Source organism: Mastomys coucha, unplaced genomic scaffold (genome assembly GCF_008632895.1).
Source record: "Mastomys coucha isolate ucsf_1 unplaced genomic scaffold, UCSF_Mcou_1 pScaffold5, whole genome shotgun sequence".
Lineage (NCBI taxonomy): Eukaryota > Metazoa > Chordata > Mammalia > Rodentia > Muridae > Mastomys > Mastomys coucha.
In genome coordinates this window covers 79,858,973-79,877,356 of record NW_022196911.1, presented here as the reverse complement: position 1 = coordinate 79,877,356, position 18,384 = coordinate 79,858,973, and the positions used below count along the sequence as shown (strand labels likewise).

General features: G+C 42.1%; 1 protein-coding gene across 1 annotated transcript in view; it reads left to right on the top strand.

The window, feature by feature from the left end:
• Tada2a (transcriptional adaptor 2A) overlaps positions 1-18,384 on the top strand; it is a 48,802-nt gene that overhangs the window by 11,535 nt on the left and 18,883 nt on the right. The window contains exons 5-8 of the mRNA XM_031350934.1: positions 4,511-4,602; positions 8,022-8,179; positions 10,330-10,418; positions 11,649-11,721. Of these exons, the coding sequence (XP_031206794.1) occupies positions 4,511-4,602; positions 8,022-8,179; positions 10,330-10,418; positions 11,649-11,721 (412 nt within the window). The remainder of the gene's footprint in view (positions 1-4,510; positions 4,603-8,021; positions 8,180-10,329; positions 10,419-11,648; positions 11,722-18,384) is intronic.

Genomic DNA, 18,384 nt, shown 5'->3' with positions numbered 1-18,384 from the left:
GTTTTTTGATACAGGGTTTCTCTGTGTAGTCCTGGCTGTCCTGGAAATCACTCTGTAGACCAGGCTGGCCTCAAACTCAGAAATCCGCCTTCCTCTGCCTCCCAAGTGCTGGGATTAAAGGCGTGCCCCACCCGGCTCTCTTAAATCTTGTATTCACTAATTGGAACATAACCAAACTGTTCCCCCTTTTACCAATTGCACATTGAATGAAGGGTTGGAAAGTCGATCAGAGCAGCTTCGTTTTGAGTTCATTTCACCAAAGTTACTATATCTTCAGAAATTTGATTCACTTTTTCGTTTTGTTTTGTTTTTTTGTTTTTTCAAGACAGGGTTTCTCTATGTAGCCCTAGCTGTCCTGGAACTCACTCTGTAGACCAGGCTGGCCTTCAACTCAGAAATCCGCCTGCCTCTGCCTCCCAAGTGTTGAGAGTAAAGGTGTGCGCTACCACTGCCCTGCCGATTCACTTTTTCAAATCCGGGTAAGAACGTCTAGACTCAGATTTTGTTATTTATTTTATTTATTTTTATGGTGCAGTGTTTGGATCACTGAGCTACTACTGAGCTATGTCTCAAAATTTATTCATTTGAAATGGTAAAATAACCCCTTATGAGATAATTTTATAGCTTGGGTAATTGTTAGTATTGGTCAGCCACTAGAAGAAAGCTGACTGAGTTCTCCTTAGCTATTCTGGGCACCTCGTCTTCCACACAGTGCTAAAAAACACTGTCTCACTTTAGCCAAGTCCTTAGTTCTTATTACATAATCCTTTCTCACATGCTCACCACCCAAACACCTTTCAGTGGTCTGAACTTAGGGGAGCCTCTGAGGACTATGATACTCCCTAGCTTTTATTAGCCAATTTTAACTATTCTACCAGACTCCCTTCTGTAGAAGTGATGACCAGATTTTGGCCTTCTACATTCTAAGCCTCTAAAGTCTTAATTTCTTGCAGTATGAAGCATCTAATAGCTTTAAATGGTTTTAGTACTTTTTTCATCTCACAGTGCTGCATTTTCGGGAGTTATTCATGCTGTGGTGGGTGGTACATTATTAGATTTCTGAATTCTGTAACTATTTTTGTCTTATAACTCTTAGGACATTGAGCAAGAGAAGGCAGCTCCTCTACCACACCCTTTATGATAATAATTCTTAAACTCTATTGCCTGGGAGCTTCATAGAACTATAGATTTCTAGGCCTCATTGTTAGAGATTTAGACCCAACTTTGGGTCAAGGGTCTAAGCAACATTGAACCTGAAGGAGGAAGAGGAAGAGAAGGAAGAAGAGGAGGAATGGGGGAGGAGGAGGAAGAAGACAAGGACAAAGATGCCTCCACTGCTGCCCTCCTCCCCCTTTTTCTTCAAGTTCAATGTTATTCAGAAAAGCCTTTTTTTCCTTATAAAATGTGGAAAGTTTGTATTAGAATATAAATTGGTAAGGGGTAATCAATGTTCTAAAACAACAGGCCTTTTAACTAATGTGTGACTTTTCATAGTTAGATATCTTTATGATCCTTGCCAGATTGGATATAATTAGTATGAGGTTAATATACACATGGACGCTGAAGTTTCTCTCTCAGATCTCATAAATAGCTCATATGATAACTTAGATCAAAATGTGTTGCTTGTGACTTTACTAATAGCACAGATTTTATAGTCACCAGCAGAAGCTATGACAAGTTGTAAGTGCCTATGGACTTGAAAAGGCTCTTATATTATTTTCTTATTTTACTTTTATCATGGGAAATTTCAGACACATGAAAGCGAATAGTGCTTAGTTCTGCTTAGTTATTTTATAGTTGTTCCCTGAAAACATTGTGGCTTAAACTAGAAACTGTTTTTTTTTTACTCCCACAATTGCTGTGTCTCAGAACATCAGTTGAGGCCCAGAGCAGTTGGCCCTCAGTCCCTCATCCTGGGCTTGTGAGCCCCAGGTGCCTTTCCTCTGGCACCTCATTATGAGGGCTTCGTTTTACTCTCCTAACTGCCACTCTACCCCAAGACCTGATTGTTCTGAGTTGTCTCCAGGCCATTGCCCTTCATGAAGCCTCTCTCCGCCTTCACCACTGCAGTAGCTTCTTTACTTGGCGGCTTAATATAAAAATAGATGCTACTAAGCCTAGCCCATGTTAAGTGAGGATTCTAGGTTTACCAGTAGGAACATTGAAACCACGTACCTCGTAAAGTAATTTCCACTTTTCTGTCACCAGCTTTTTTTCCTAAGGTGTATTTATATTTATGTTATGTGTATGGGTGTTTTGCCTGCATGTATATCTGTGTACCATGTACACACAAGAGCAATTGGTGCACAGAGGCCAGGGGGCGTTAGTTTTTCTGGAACTGGAGTTGCAATGGTTGTGAACTGCCATGTGGGTGCTGGGAATCAAACCTGGGTTCCCTGGAAGAACAGCCAAGGCTTACCACTGAGCCATCCCTCCATCTCTTAAGTAATACCAGTCCCTTTCCATGTTCTTGGGTCACTTGCAGAATCTTTAATTACTAAGCGATATTGCATTGCATATCCTCTTCTTTTTATGGACTTCTTGCACTTTGCCCTGATTGGGACCTCTTATTAGTAAAACTGTTGTAAGCATTCTTAGGTATTGCTTTCTGTATTCATAGATTTTCGTTCTTTCTGAGTGAATAATCCAGGTATAATGAGTAGAATGTATTGTTGAACTTTCAAAGAAATGACTAGAACATCTTCCCACATAGCTGTTTATATAACACCTGTTGATTGCTTTACATACTCGCTAACATTTGGCATTTTCATCTTATATATCTTCGTGGGTATAGCATGGTGTTTTGTTTGTTATCATTTTCTGAGACAGTCTCGCTGTGGAATCTTAACCCTAACCCTAACCCTAACCCTAACCCTGATATGTTACATAGATATTATGGGTGATAGTGTTTATTGGTTCATCAGTCAGGAGTGCATACTGCTCTTCTAGAGGACCAGACTTGGTTGAGGCCCAGGCTGGCCTCAAACTCACAGTGATCCCTTGCCTCAATTGCCAAGTGCTAAGGTTATAGGCATGCACTGCCGCACACTCCCCACTTTGATTTATTTGCTCTTTTTTAATTTTTATTTTCAATTACGTGTATGTACATGTGTGCCCACAGAGGCTAGAGATGTCAGAAGCCCCTAGAGTTGGGATTACAGTACTTGAGAGCTGCACGATGTGGGTGATGGGAACCAACCTCAGGACTCTGCAGTAGCACTAGAGTTCTTAAAGTCTGAGTCATTTCTCAGCCTCTGATCTCTTCTGGAGTTAAAAACTTCATTATTGATTTATTTTCCAGGCGGAGTTCTCTGCATCCTTGGCTATCCTAGATTTGCTGCATTGGCTTATGAACATTGTCCAATATTTATCCTGATACCTCAGCCTTCTAATTGCTGGGATCACAGGCATTTGCTTCCATACCTACTTGATATTATTCTGCTTGCTTATTTGAGAAAAGGTCTCCCTTACTATATAGCTCTGGCTGGCCAGGATCTTGCTGTGTAGAATAAACTGTCCTCAGACTTATGGCAAGTGTCCTTCCTGCCTATGCTTTCTTAGAGCTGGGATTATAGCTGTGTGCCATCACATCCAACCAGTTTGTTTTGACATAAGCACAAAGTCCACACATTTCAGTCTTCCTCTTGCTTGCCTTTTACATACCTTTTGTTCTATGTGGTTCTTTTATCTCTTGTTTTTATAAGGCAGGGTCTCTCTTTGTAGCCTTGGCTGTATAGTCCTGGAACTTCCTCTGTAAACCAGGGTGGCCTAGAACTTAGAGAGATCCACCTGCCTCTGTCTCCCAAGTGCTGGAATTGAATGTGTGTATCACCATGCCTGACTTTTTTTAAGTGTGCACACGTGTACACATGTGAATAAGATGACTGTGAAAGCTAAAGGTGTTAGATCTCCTGGAGCTGGAATTACAGATGGTTCTTAGCTACCTGACATAGGTGCTAGAAATCAAAGTCTGGTCCTCTAGAAGAGCAGTATGCACTCCTGACTGATGAACCAATAAACACTATCACCCATAATATCTATATAACATATCCAGAAACATTTATTCTTTTCAGAAAAAAAAAATGTAAGCATAGCTTTGTTTTCCTGGAGAATGTTGTAGCTGATAGAGGTAGGGATGGAAGAGGTAGAAAATAATAATATGTATGTATCTTAGGAGAAATAATAATGTATCTGATGATGACAGTCTTGTTTGTGTGGGGGGCATGGCATATATTTACCCATGTGCATGGTGGTATACATGTATACATGTGCACCTATATATGGAGCCAGAACTTGGGATCAGGTGTCTCCCTGCAAGACTTTCCACCTTTGTCTTTGAGACGGGGTATCTCACTGAACCTGAAGTCAGTGATGCTGCCTACCTCTCACTGGGATTACAGATGTGCATTGACACATGTGGCGCTATCTTTTTAAACCACGTACTATATAGTTGCAACTCCTGCATGTCATTCCTATCCCTGTTTCTAACCAAATCTATTTTTCTCCTTAGACCTCAGACTTCCCTGTTCTTGATCCCAGCTGGACAGCTCAAGAAGAAATGGCCCTTTTAGAAGCTGTAATGGACTGTGGCTTTGGAAATTGGTAAGAGTTTAGCACTGAGTATTCTTATTCTCATAGGCTCAAGAGAAGCCACTGTTGAAATATAAAAAGAGAGCTTAGAAATGGAAAAGCTGTGCCACTTCCCTGATGACCAAAGATTCGGAAACAAGTTCCCATCCATGTACGTGTCTTCTGGCCTTTAACATCCCAGAATGCACCATGCTTAGTGGTTTCACTACTGAGCAGTTCTCTGAGGTTGCTTTGGATCATGAACACAGAAGTATAGGTTTCTAATTATTGCTCTCTTCTGGGCAACAGGTTCCAGAATCATTTCAGTGAATCAAACTTGAGGTGGATCATCTTAGCTGGCCTGAGGTTGAAGCTTCACAGCTTTCTAACTGAGTTCTGTCTTTAGCTTTCACACTGTCTACTTGAACTTAGTGGTTTTAAACAGGACTTATTACTATTGCCGCAGGATGCAACACCACTTTTAAAATCTATATGTACACATCTGTCGGGGCTTAGGGTGGGAGTTTGCTTGCCTGTATGTGTGTTAGAGATGGATACCACATGCCTTCCTCTTGTTTGCCCTCCGGGCTTGTTTTTTGGTTGGTTGTTGGTTTTTGTTTTTGAGAGGTCTCTCACCTAATCTGGAGGTTGTGGTTTCAGCCTGTTTGGGCTGCCTAACAAATCCTTAGTATCTACCTGTATCTGCCTCCAAAGTACTGGACTTAGAGATGCAGGCCATGTGCCTAGCATTTACATGTGTGCTGGCATGTGAACTCAGGTCTTTATGCCTGTACAGAGAGCATTTTGCCCCCGAATCATCTCCCATCTCCCAGATTTTGCGTTTTAGGAACTCTCATGCTGATAATTTTGTTTTGTGCACTAGACAGCAGAGATGTTATTAAACATATTTGCTCGTGACGCATCTGAAGCTTGGAGAGTCAAATTCTTTCTCACTTGATGTAACTTCTTAGTGAAGAACCCTCTGCTGGATCTTCCCTGATGGCGAGCGCTCATCCTCCTTCCTGGTGTTATTAGGTGTGCCACCCTCCCGGGTCATGAGGAGGACCAGAGTTCAGCTCACATTTTGTTTCCCTTCCTTCATTTAGCACCCACGCATCCTAAAACTATGTTGTGGGGAATACCAAAGATGGTAAAACTGATCACTGGGAGCAGCTTACTAGTCATCTTTGCCTGAGGTTTAATTTTTCTCTAAAGTGGGCCAATCCTCCTCGTCTTCCCTCTTAGCAAAATCTAGGGAAAAGTCTATTACTGTATTGGGGGAGGTAGCTCAGTGTTAGAGCTTTTGCTTAGCATGTGGAAGGTGTTGGGTTCCGTCCCCATCACCACCTCAAAGAATCTAGTTGCTTCTATATCCAGCGTGGATAAGGTACTATGCTGGGTGGTAAGAGCACAGGAATTTAGGTTCCTGCCCTTATCTAGCCTGTTTGCCTAGTAAGGAGATCGATCGTACTGTCTACAGTTGACTGAAGTACACAGCAGCATAGTCATGCCTTAGGGAAGGATTGTGTATGGGTGAGTTTGAGTGAGGACTAAGACATTCACCTCTGCCTCTGCATCACCTGGGGTAAGAAGGCCTTAGTATATTTTGGATTTATCTTTAGCCAGTTTATTTTTCTCTTTGGGTCACATTTTTTTTAATCCTATGAAATTGAAATAATATACTACAAGGCTAACACCAAGACGATCTCAAATTCTGAGTGTTTGTAGCTCAGTGCTATGCATATTCATAGAAAGTCTAGTGAAGAAATGTATGCTTGTGACATTTGTTTTGTAAACCATAAAACTTCAAAGTACATAAATTAGATTTATGTACTTCTTTAGAAGGATCTCAGTGTAGCCCTGACTGGCCCAGAATGCTATATAAACTAGGCTGGCCTCAAATATATAGAGATCCACATGACTGCCCTCCAAGTGCTGGGATTTAAGGTGTGTGCATCATGCCTGGCTTGTACATCTTCCATGTTCCAGTATGCTTTCTGTTGGTATTGATGATTTCTTAAGATTTTAAATTTGTGTGCATGTGCGTGTATCTATATGAATATTTGTCACTAGTGTTTATATGCCAAGGAGGCCAGAAAAGGGAGTTATAGGCAGTTACGAGCCACTGAAGGAAATTCTTTTAACTGCTGAGCCAGCTCTCCTGCTGCCGTAGTTAGAGTTTTACTGCTGTGAGCAGACACCATAACCACAGCAACTGTTATAAGGACAACATTAAGTTGGAACTGGCTTCCAGGTTCAGAGGTTCAGTCCATTATCAAGGTGGGAGCATGGCAGTGTTCAGGCAGACATGGCAAGGATTGTTGAGAGTTCTACATCTTCACCTGAAGGACACTAGGAGAAGACTGGCTCTCACGTGATCAGGAGGAAAGTTTCATTGCCCACCCCCACAGTGACACATTTCCTCCAACAAGGCCACACCTCCTAATAGTGCTACTCCCTAGGCCAAGCATATTCAAACCACCACACCCACCCCCCTAAAAATTTTTGTAAGTCACCTTTTTATGGTGTATGTATACGAACACATGTACATGAAAGTCGAAGGATAACTTGCAAGAATCACTCCTCTCCTTCCATTTTTTGAGCGCACTGTTTCCTTTTAGAAAATTTGCACTGTTTTATTTTAGAAATTTCTTTCTGTGTAGTCCTGGCTGTCCTGGAACTTGGTATATAGGCTAGGCTGGCCTCGAATTCAGAGATCCTCTAGCCTCCACCTCCCAAGCTGTAAGATTAAAAGAATAAGCAACTATACTTCACTCTCTCTCTTTTTAAAGACATTGTCTTACTCTAGAGTTATCTCTAGCTGATCTGCATCTGACTGTGGACCATGCTGGCTTCAAACTCACAGAACATACCTGCTTCTACCTCCTTAGTGTTAATATTATGGGCATTGTCACCCTGTCTGGCTCCAGGGTTTCTTCTTATTTATGGCTATTCTTTCTCTGGCCTACCTCAGGGAAATGTATAGATGATGGTGATGATGATGATGATTGAAACAAGGTTTCAGGTGTCCATCTCAGACTGGCTTTTGAACTCCGTATGTAGCCAAAGATCACCTTGAATTTCTGACCCTTCTGCCTCTGCCTCCTGAGTATTGTTATAGGTGTGTACCTCCATGTCTGGAGGTACTTTCATGTATTCTAAATACCTTCATGTATTCTAAGCAGAAGCACTCAACCAACTGAGTTACATACCTATCCTGGAAATGTGTGATTATTTATAGTCATCTTCTTTCCAGTGGAAAGAAAGGGTTCCTTTATTGCTTCTCTATCTCAAAGTAGCAGAATTTGGGACATCAGTTGTATATCTGTCTCACTGTTTTGTTGACATCTGATAGATATTGTGTTGATTAGATTGTAAATATGGGGTGAACAAACCAAGCTTTCAGTGGTCTATATAAGTAAGAAAACTCCTCTCTTTCCATGTTTCTCTAGGCAGGATGTGGCTAATCAAATGTGCACCAAAACCAAGGAGGAGTGTGAGAAGCACTACATGAAGCATTTCATCAATAACCCTCTGTTTGCATCCACCCTGCTAAACCTGAAGCAAGCTGAGGCAGCCAAAACTGCCGACACAGCCATTCCATTTCACTGTAAGTGCCTGCCTGTTTGGGTGAGAGGTAGTCCGCCCATCCTAGGGCTGTCTCCATAGCTGATAGGGAGAGGTTTGATGACTTCTGGAAGACAGAGCAGTTTGGTATGATGGCTGTTGAGTCAAGACTATGCTATGACAAGGAGGAAGCACATCCCAGAGGTCAGATTGTAGCCTCCTACTCTGCATCTCTTGGAATATATTAGTTAACATTAATGATTGCTTCTGTAAGGTCATATGTCCAAAGGGGGCCAGTCTGTCTATGCTGTTATTTGTTAAAAAGCCTTATCATTCATTTGGATCGCTGATCATCAGATGCAGGACTTGCTTACCAGGATCCAGTATTGACTATGTTAAATCCAAGGAGTACTTTGTTCTTTTTATTTACTTGGTTAGGGCAGTGAAATCAATTTTTTTTTAATCTTAGATGCCTGTGGGGATCAGTAGGTATTTTAATATAGGGTAACCAAAACCTGATGAGTTAACAGACTATGGCCCAGAGCACAAGTGACATACAAAAATGCTTTCCCGTTGGCCTCCCTTTCTTCAGTTTTTGGAAATAACTTTGTTGCTGGCTCCTGAGAGGTTGTAATACCTCCTGTGTAGTGCTTGGATATTAGCGTTTTCCTGAAGTCCATGAGACCATGTTTGTTCTTAATAGCAACCCAGTAAAATAAATATAACAGATGCTTTTGTGTTACACAAAACTAGGAAACTAAGACATTTTAAAGGCTGAACAGTTTGACAAGGTTGTAAAACTAGCTGTTTGTTTGTTTGGATAGGCTGGCTTCACATCCAGAGATTGGCCTGCCTCTGCCTCCCACGTGCTGCTGGTGGTGTTTTATTTTGTGCTGAGACAGTTTTTCAAACGTGTAGAATTGTAGGCTGGCACTGGGACACAGTTTAATTGACCTCCAAATCCAGGATATTTGACTTCTCAAGTCGGTGAGATTTGTAAATTGGTATTGGTGCTGAGGATCAAAGGAACAGAAGCTGACAGGATGTACAGCAACACTGAAGGAAAGGATCTGTGTTTTTGTTTTCTTTCACTTTTCATTCATTTTGGGAAAGCAAATATCAAAGGACCAGGCTACAGGATGGCTCAGCAGTTAAAGGCACCTGCCACCAAGCCTGATGACCTAAACTCAGTCACTGGGACCCTTCATCGGGAAATCAGACCCGGGTAGGTGGGCATGGTGGCATGTGCCTGTAACCCCATGATTGCCACTTGGGATGCTGCGGCATGGGGATTATGAGTCTGGGAGTAGTGTAGGATATATGCCTCCAGTACTTTACCTCCTCCAGCAAAGCCAACACCTTCAACCTTTCCCAAGCACTTCTGCCTACTGGGCACCAGGCTTTCAGATATCGGAACCCATGGTGCTACTCTCATCCAAACCACCACAGCCACCAACATTCCAGAGCACAAGTGAATTAAATACTGTCTCAGCACAAATAAAAATAACACCAGCACTTGGTTGATGGATCTCTGAATTCCAGGCCAGCCTGTCTTTTAAGTGAGTTCCAGGGCTGCATAGAGAGACGCTGTCCCAAAAACAAAAGTAAAAAACAAACAAAAAAACAGCAAAGAGAAGCTTTGCCTGGCAGTGGTGGTGCATGCCTTTAATCCCAGCACTTGGAAGGCAGAGACAGGTGGATTTCTGAGTTCGAGGCCAGCCTGGTCTACAAAATGAATTCCAGGATAGCCAGGGAAAACCTGTCTCAAAAAACAAAACAAAACAAAATAACCTATGGTTTTTCATAATTAACATTTCACTCTTTATAAAACTTTTACATTTACTCTTGTGGATCCTTTTTCTCAAAGAAATCTGTTTGAGATGTGGGAACCCACACCTGTAACCTAGTACTCAGCAGGCTGAGGCAAGAGAATTACGGGTTTGAGGCCACCCTCGGCTTCATAGTGATACCCTGCCTTCATATACTTTGACCTTGAACTGCAGCTGAATGTGACCTTGACCTCCTGATCCTTCAGCTTTTGCCTCTTGGATGCTAAGATTGCAGGTGTGTGCCATCAAACCCTGAGAAATTCTGGGTTGCTTGCTTGTTTTTAAATCCAAAATGTGAAGATACTTATTTGATGTTATCATGTTAATGTTTTATTAATTAAGAAAAACCCATTGTTTGTTCCAGCTGCAGATGACCCTCCCCGGCCTGCCTTTGATTCATTGCTGTCTCGGGACATGGCAGGATACATGCCAGCTCGGGCAGACTTCATTGAGGTAACAAACACTTGTTTTAGCATACAATAAGGAAAAACTTAGGAGGTTATTATCTCTTACTAAAGGAAGATTAGGATTTTCAGGCCTGTGGACCTCTGTGAGCGAGTACTCTTACCTGTTTAGCAGTCACAGTTCTGAGTCAGAACCGACCTCTTAGGGTACAGTGGTGTTGCTCCCACTGACTTCATAGGTGTGTGAAATGTCTGTAGTTGTCATTTCACAGTGAGGGGTTTTCAAAGCTTTGCTGTATCAAGGTTGACAAGCCAAGGACCAGATTACATTTTAAGCTTTTTCAATTATAATGTTCCTATTGCAACCAGACTTTGGTGTTATTGTTTGAAAGTAGCATACAAACATTTTGAGTTTTAGATAGGCCTGGGTTGTACCATGAAAGCCTGTCTCCAAAAAAAAAGAAAAAAAAAGCCATGCGGTGGTGGCACACGCCTTTAATCCCAGCACTTGGGAGGTAGAGGTAGGCGGATTTCTGAGTTCGAGGCCAGCCTGGTCTACAGAGTGAGTTCCAGGACAGCCAGGGTTACACAGAGAAACCCTGTCTCAAAAAACAAAAACAAAACAAAAAGTAAACAAATAGAAACAGCTGTCTTCCGATAAAAATTTATTTCCCAAGCTGAGGGCTGAGTAATGGTTGTAACACATACATGTGTCCATTAAAACTATGTTCCTTACTTAGCCATGGAATAAAAAACATAAACGTGGAAGTGGTCACGAGCTCTCACTTGCTATCTGAAGTCATCTGCAGTGTTCTTGGAGATGGTGGTGTCAGACTAGAGCCCAGCCTGCCATACCCAGGCGGGTGTTTTGTTCACAGCAGTGGGAGTGCACAGCTACCCCATAGTCTTCCTCTTCTCCAAACTGTCTTTGTATAGACTGCTCTGATCTTATTGTAGAGTAAAAGTCATATTAGGACTAAACAGATCCCTCAAAAGGTAGGAAAAGGAAAATGAATTCATGCAGAGTACTTGAAGGCCTAATCGAAGATTCTCTTTGGAATGAACAAACTATTAAACATTTTTAAACAATAGGCTTGGCTTCACTCTTAGTATTGTGGTGTGGTATCACAATGCTTTTTTCTATAACTTTCCCTTAGATCAGTATCTTTGCCTTTTATCTGATTTAGTACTTCCCAAGTATTTTTTCTTTGCATCTGAAGCATGGCTGTTGTAAAGGCATTACTCAAAACTGATGGCTTTGGGTGTTCTCCTTTAACAGGAGTTTGACAATTATGCAGAATGGGACTTAAGAGACATTGATTTTGTTGAAGACGACTCGGACATCTTACATGGTAACATTTATTTTATCAGAGGCTTATTGAATACAAGTATTGATGACACTGTGCTGATTCTGGAATATAAGGATAATAAAACATGTCCTCTGCCCTTAGCAAATTCAGAATTTAGTGGTTGGGTTGGTGACATGGCGCCCACGGTTGGATTCAGGCACTACAGAAAACCAAAATCTAGTGTTTAAGTTGAATTTACCTTCTTGCCAAGCTTTAGCCTGTCTGAGTTGTAATGATAGTAAGAATATTGATCACATAATAGAACTTGGGAACTATCCAATCCCTTGGGCTGGAAGGTAGTTGATTAAATATCCCTTGCCTCTTTAGGGAAATAATACACAGACCTTGGATTTCAGTTGTAACTGCAGATAGTGTTCACCATCATTAGTTAACACACAGTTAAGAAATGGTCAAGAGTGTACCTGAGACCAAAATTGGAAGTTCTTAATTCTCAGAACTGTTGATTTTAAGTTATATTATTGTTATTATTTAGATATACATTTGTGCTCTCGTTTGTGTGTGTGTTTGTGTGTGTGTGTGTGTGTGCGTGCCTGTACACATATATCTGAAAGTCAGATGGAAACCTTGAGAGTCATTCTTCAGGTGTTGCCCTATCTTTTTCTTGAGACAGTCTTTTATGTTAGCCAGAACTTGCCAAGTAGACTAGACTAGATGTATAGTGAGCCCTAGGGATATGGCTGTCTCCATCTCCCCAGGAATTATAAGTATGTGCCACCAAGCCCAGCTTTTTTTTCTTTCCTTCTTTCTTTCTTTCTTTCTTTCTTTCTTTCTTTCTTTCCTTCCTTTTTTTTAAAAAAAGATTTATTTATTATTAATAGGTCCAATGTAGCTGTCTTCAGATACACCAGAAGAGGGCATCAGATTTCATTACGGGTGGTTGTGAGCCACCATGTGGTTGCTGGGATTTGAACTTACAACCTTCAGAAGAGCAGTCAGTGCTCTTACCCACTGAGCCATCTCACCAGCCCCCGGCTTTTCTTTCAAGTGGGTTCAGGTTAAGAGCTTTACCAACTGAACTGTTTCCCCAGCTACCCTTCCCAAGTTAGAAATGGAGACCGTATCTTACATAGCCTAGGGTCTCAAACTTGCCTTATAACCAAGGATGGTTTTGAATTCCTGATTCTATGACCAGATCCTGGGTGCTGCATTTACTGGGATGTGTCACTTTCCTCCACACTGGAGACTGCATGTTGTGAACTGTATGATACACAAATAAGTGCTCTTAAAGAGAATGTTTCAGAAGCACTGGTGATGAAGGGAGTGTCTCCCTGGCAGCACATCAGGGTACCTTGTTTATGACTCTGAGCTCTTGCAGTAGCTTTTCTGGCAGCATAACCATGGCTGACACACGTTCCCCCAGCAATCTCTCAAAACAAGTAAAGGAGTCCAGGAGCCCAAAAGACTCGGGAAGGAACAAGAAGGAACTTTTAAGCATACCTGGCACACAGATTGATGGGCATCAGGACATTGATTCAAGCTTGGGCTTGCTTCTGAGTCACTGGAATCCTGGGCAAGTCCTTGGAGTCCTGTTTCTCTGTGTCCCATATCAGTAAAGAACGACACCGATTAGTCAGGGTGTACATGTGTCCATGGGTGAGAGTGTACAATGCAGATTGGTGTTATTATTCCATACCATTGCACTTCTAATACAACTGGGCACTAGCAACATTCCTTTTAGGCTCCTCACTCATAATACTGAAAGGAATTTGGGCTGATGCCAACAAGCTCTTGGTGTCACCCTAAGATTTGTGTTGATTCATGGAATTTATCCAATGAAGTCAGCTTAGTGGTCTGTTATAGAAGCATGGGTGCAATGGAGTGATAGTTAATTACATTCCAAGTATACCAGAGGGTTCCTAACATGGGCCCAGGAAACGCAGGCCCTGTATAGCAGCATCTCAGGAAAACGAGGAAGTTCTGAAGTCTCGTCAGTGGTACTATCTCCTACCTTATTGAAATAAGCTATTCCTGCTTCAGAAAGAAACAAGAGGACTCATTAAGTCTCTGGTCTTGTGACATCGTGAGATTTCCGGGCAGATGCTTAGTGAACTCACTCAGCTCACCTCCTTTCATCTATGAAAAAAAATCTCTCTAAATACGTGAACAACCCCTTTCTCTAAATGTCCCAGGGTCCTAAACTTGTGGTGGATCATCTTTCTGGTCACTGTTCCATAACCCAGGGAAGAAGAGGCATCAGGCACTGTGTGCTGAGTCAGGGTTTGCAATGTTTCTCAGGGTTACATGTTAGCATAGTTTGTGCTCCTCTGGTGGGTTGGTTTCGGGCTAACTCTGTAGCCAAGGCTGGCTTAGAACTTGCTCTGTAGATCGGGCTGTCGTGGAATGCTGTCGTGTCTGTCTGTTTTCTAGCACTGATATTTTATTCATGTGCCACCATGGCAAACTTCCATGCCATGTCTGTGAAGCTTCCCTTCATCAAGGCTTCTCTGCCAGCCATGGGTCCCTTTTATTCCCCTATTTCTTCTATTTAAATTCTCATCTTTTTGACCTTTAATTGTATACCAGAGGTACAGCAGATCTTTCTGCATTCACTTGTTACTGTCTCTCATTTTATAGAAATCCAGTTGTATATGCATAGGTGTTTAGATAGAAATACTATAATAATACTAATTAATACTACTAATAATAGCTAAGACATATTTCATTTACAGTTTGCCAGGTGCCATTTTAAGTCCTTCACGTGTATGAATATTTTTTTCTGTTGGGACAGGGTCTTGTTATGTAACCCAAACAGAACCCTGTGAATTGAGAGTTACCATTATTTCTGCTTTACAGATGGAGAAACCCGAAAGGTGGAGTACTTGCCTGCTATATACAGGCAGCAAGTAGCAGAACCATTCCCACAATACTATCAAGATTTTGTTGGTTTTGTGGTTTGGGGCTAATGTTTAGTTGTATGTGTATGGTACGAGTATGCATGCGTTTATGCCATGACACTAATATGGAGGTCAGAGGACAACTTGCAGGAGTTGTTTCTCTTCTTCCACCATGTGAGTTTCAGGGATCAAAGTCAGGCTGTCTGGCTTAGTGGTATGTGTCTATTACTGAACCATCTCAGTACCCACCACCTCCCTTTGTGTTTTCGTTTTTTGAGTTAGGGTTCTACACTATAGCGTAAGCTAGCCTCAGACTTATAGCTGTTCTTCTGTGGTGATCTTCCGAGTGCTGGGATCAGAGGTGAGAGCCAGTACACCTACGACATCCAGTCTTCACATCCTTAATGTATTTGCTGCTGTTTCTTCCCTTGGCTCAGACTTGTAGTCATATGTAGCTGCACCACATGGAGAGGTGGGACTAGATAATGTTCTCTTTTTATATTCAAAGAAATACATAAAGTTAAATAATTTGCCTCTGGCTTCCTAATAACTGACTTTAGTCATTAGGTTACATAGTTTTCATTTGTAGAATTATTTTTGGGCATCTTGGCCAAAAGCTTACAGGGACAAATAACTATTTTGTTTTGTTCTATTTTTCAAGACTGGGCTCCTATGTATCTCTGGCTGTCCTTGAACTTGCTCTGTGGACCAGGCTGGCCTTGAACTCAAAGATCCACTTCCCTTTGCTTCTCAAGTGCTTGCATTAAAGGCCACCACGCCTGGCCCCATTTTATTATGTTTCTTAAACTATTTGTGTGTGTGTGTGTGTGTGTGTGTGTGTGCACGCACATGCATGAGAAGGCCAGAGGAAGATGTCAAGTGTCTTCCTTTATTACTATTAGTCAGGGTTCTCTAGAGTCATAGAACTTATGGAATGTTTCTGTATATTAAGGGAATTTATTGTAATGACTTACAGGCTGTAGTCCAACTAATCCAACAATGGGCAGCTGTTCCAAGAGTCTAAAGTTGCTTGCTCAGTCCCACCAGGCTAGTTGTTTACCTGGTCTTCTGTATAAGCTGGGATCCTGAGGAAGTACATTTCAACAGATATGCTGGCAAGTAAGTGCCAGAGGGTAAAGAAGAGTGACCAATGGCCAGTAACCAATGGCCTCCAGCTGAAGGTGTGGCCAAAATTAAAGGTGTGTACTACCACACCTGTATTTGGAGCTTGCTTTGTCCCAGGCTGGCTTTGAACTCATAGATCTGCTTGCCTCAGTCTCCTGGGATTAAAGGTGCCTGGGCCTAATCTTTTCATGGCCACTATGCCTCAAGATCTCCATGTCAAGATCAGAGTCAGAAGCCTGAGTCTTCCAGCCTCAAGATCTAGGTGACAAGTGTGCCTTCCATTTCTGGATTGTAGTTCATTCCAGATGTAGTCAAGTTGACAACCAGGAATAGCCATCACAACTATCAACATCTTTTTTATTTTATTTATTTATTGATTGATTGATTGATTGATTTGCTTTTTCGAGACAGGGTTTCTCTGTATAGCCCAGGCTGGCCTTGAACTCAGAAATTCGCCTGCCTCTGCCTCCCAAGTGCTGGGATCAAAGGTGTGCGCCACCATAGCCGGCAACTATCCACATCTTTTGAGACAGCATCTCTTACTGAACCTGAAACTCTTCATTTTGGCTAGGCTGGCTGGTCAGCATGCTCCTAGGATCTGTTCGTTTCTACTCCTCCAGCTGGGATTGCAGGCACATGTAGCCCTCCCTACCCAGCTTTTTAAAGATTTAAACTCAGGGCTTTTGCTTTTGCAGCAATCACTCATACCCACTGAGCCATCTCCCTAACCTCTTAATTTTTTTAAGATTTTTTTCTTTTTTTCTTTTTTCTTTTTTTTTTGTAGGGGGAACATACAACTTTAGTCCATTTTACACTCACTTTATAAAAATAAGTACTCGGGAGGCAGAGACAGGAGGACCTCAGAGTTTGAGGTTAGCCTGGTCTATGTATAGTCCAGGACAGGCAGGACTATATAGAGATCTTCTCTCAAAAACTACCATAAAAAGCTGGGCGGTGGTAGCACACACCTTTAATCCCAGCACTTGGGAGGCAGAAGCAGGCAGATTTCTGAGTTCAAGGCCATCCTGGTCTAGAGAGTGAGTCCCAGGACAGCCAGGGCTATACAGAGAAACCCTGTCTCGATAAATCCAAAAAAAAAAAAAAAAGCTTTCTCTTTATTTTTTTAAATTATGTTTATTTGTGTGTGTGCGCAGCTATGTCCACATGAGTACAGGTGCCTATAGAGGCTAGCGATTGTGTATTTCCCCAGAGCTTGAGTTACAAGCCATTTTGAACTACCAGATGTGGGTGCTAGGAACTAAAACCATAATCCTCTGCCAAAGAGCTCTTGACCACTGAGCCATCTCTCTAGTCTCACCAGACTCCAGTCGAGAATGACCTTGAGCCTGACACTCCTACCTCAACCTCCCAAACCGGGTGTGGCTCAGAGAGGTTTGCTTCTTATGATTACTTGTTTGTGACGAGGATTTTGATTGGCCTCTCTGCAGTTAAGTTCTCTCAGTTGATTTTCTTGCCAAGCAAGCAGTAAGTGCCTTCTGTCAAGAAAACAGAAACATGTTGCTAGCTATTTTGAACAATGTTAGAAATATATTGCAGTGGGAAGGAGCTGCCTCTGTCTTCTGCCCACTTCTTAAAATATTTTAAGGCCAGCCTTTTGGAAACTATCAGTTCCCAGTGTAATCACAGGGTAACTATTCTTCCCCCAGAGCTGAGATTTTAGGACCTTGTGTCAGTGGGTAGGTTCTGAGTCGTTCTATTTTGTGGTCTCTGGCCAGTTTGTCTGGCAACTCGTGCAGATCCTCAGAGGTTTCACAGAGCCTGCCTTCTTCTCCTCCTGCTCTGTACTTCCAGGGTTGTTATGCTGTTAAGATCTTGCAGTTTTTGCTACAGAGTGTGCCTTACAAGAAAGGGGGTCGTTTCCAATACTAATTCTTCTCTGGGAGAATGCCAGCTCTCCTCCCATTGCGGCTGTTTCTTCCCTTGTTGCCTGGAGCCAGTGGCACTGAAATGATCAGGCAGTAAAACCAGTGGTTAGCAGTATTTATTTATAGATTATTTTTGTAGTACAGTCCCAAGGTTACTTCTGTTTTAATTTAGTCACTCCTACACAAGTCTCGGGAAACAACAAAGTAAAATTAGCATTTTACAAAATTACAGAAATGTCATTATCAAAATTATCTCTAATTTGCACTGTCCAAGATCTCCAAGATACTTCTCTTCTATAAAATGTATCTAAGTGGATAGATAGTGAAGGATTTAAAGGACCTAAATGTGGATATTTCCACTATAACAACTTTTGTTCTTCTGTTTGGAATTGTTTCTTCTCAGCCCTTCCATTCTCATGAGAAACGTCATAAACTTTGTATATAGTCATGCTACATGCCAAAGACTTTTCCCTTCCCCTTTCCAGAGCTGCCCACCAACCAGACGTTAAACAAAGGCAGGGTGTGGATTGTCCTGTGCTCTCAGCACTGTTTCAAATCAAGAAATGTTTCGGGCTGGTGAGAGCACTGATTGCTCTTCCGAAGGTCCTGAGTTCGGATCCCAGCAACCTCATGGTGGCTCACAGCCACCTGTAATGAGATCTGATACCCTCTTCTGGTGCATCTGAACACAGCTACAGTATACTATACCAGAGCGAGTGGGGCTGGAGCGAACAGGGCCATCCTGAGTTCAATTCCCAGCAGCCACATGATGGCTCACGGCCATCTGTACAGCTACAGTG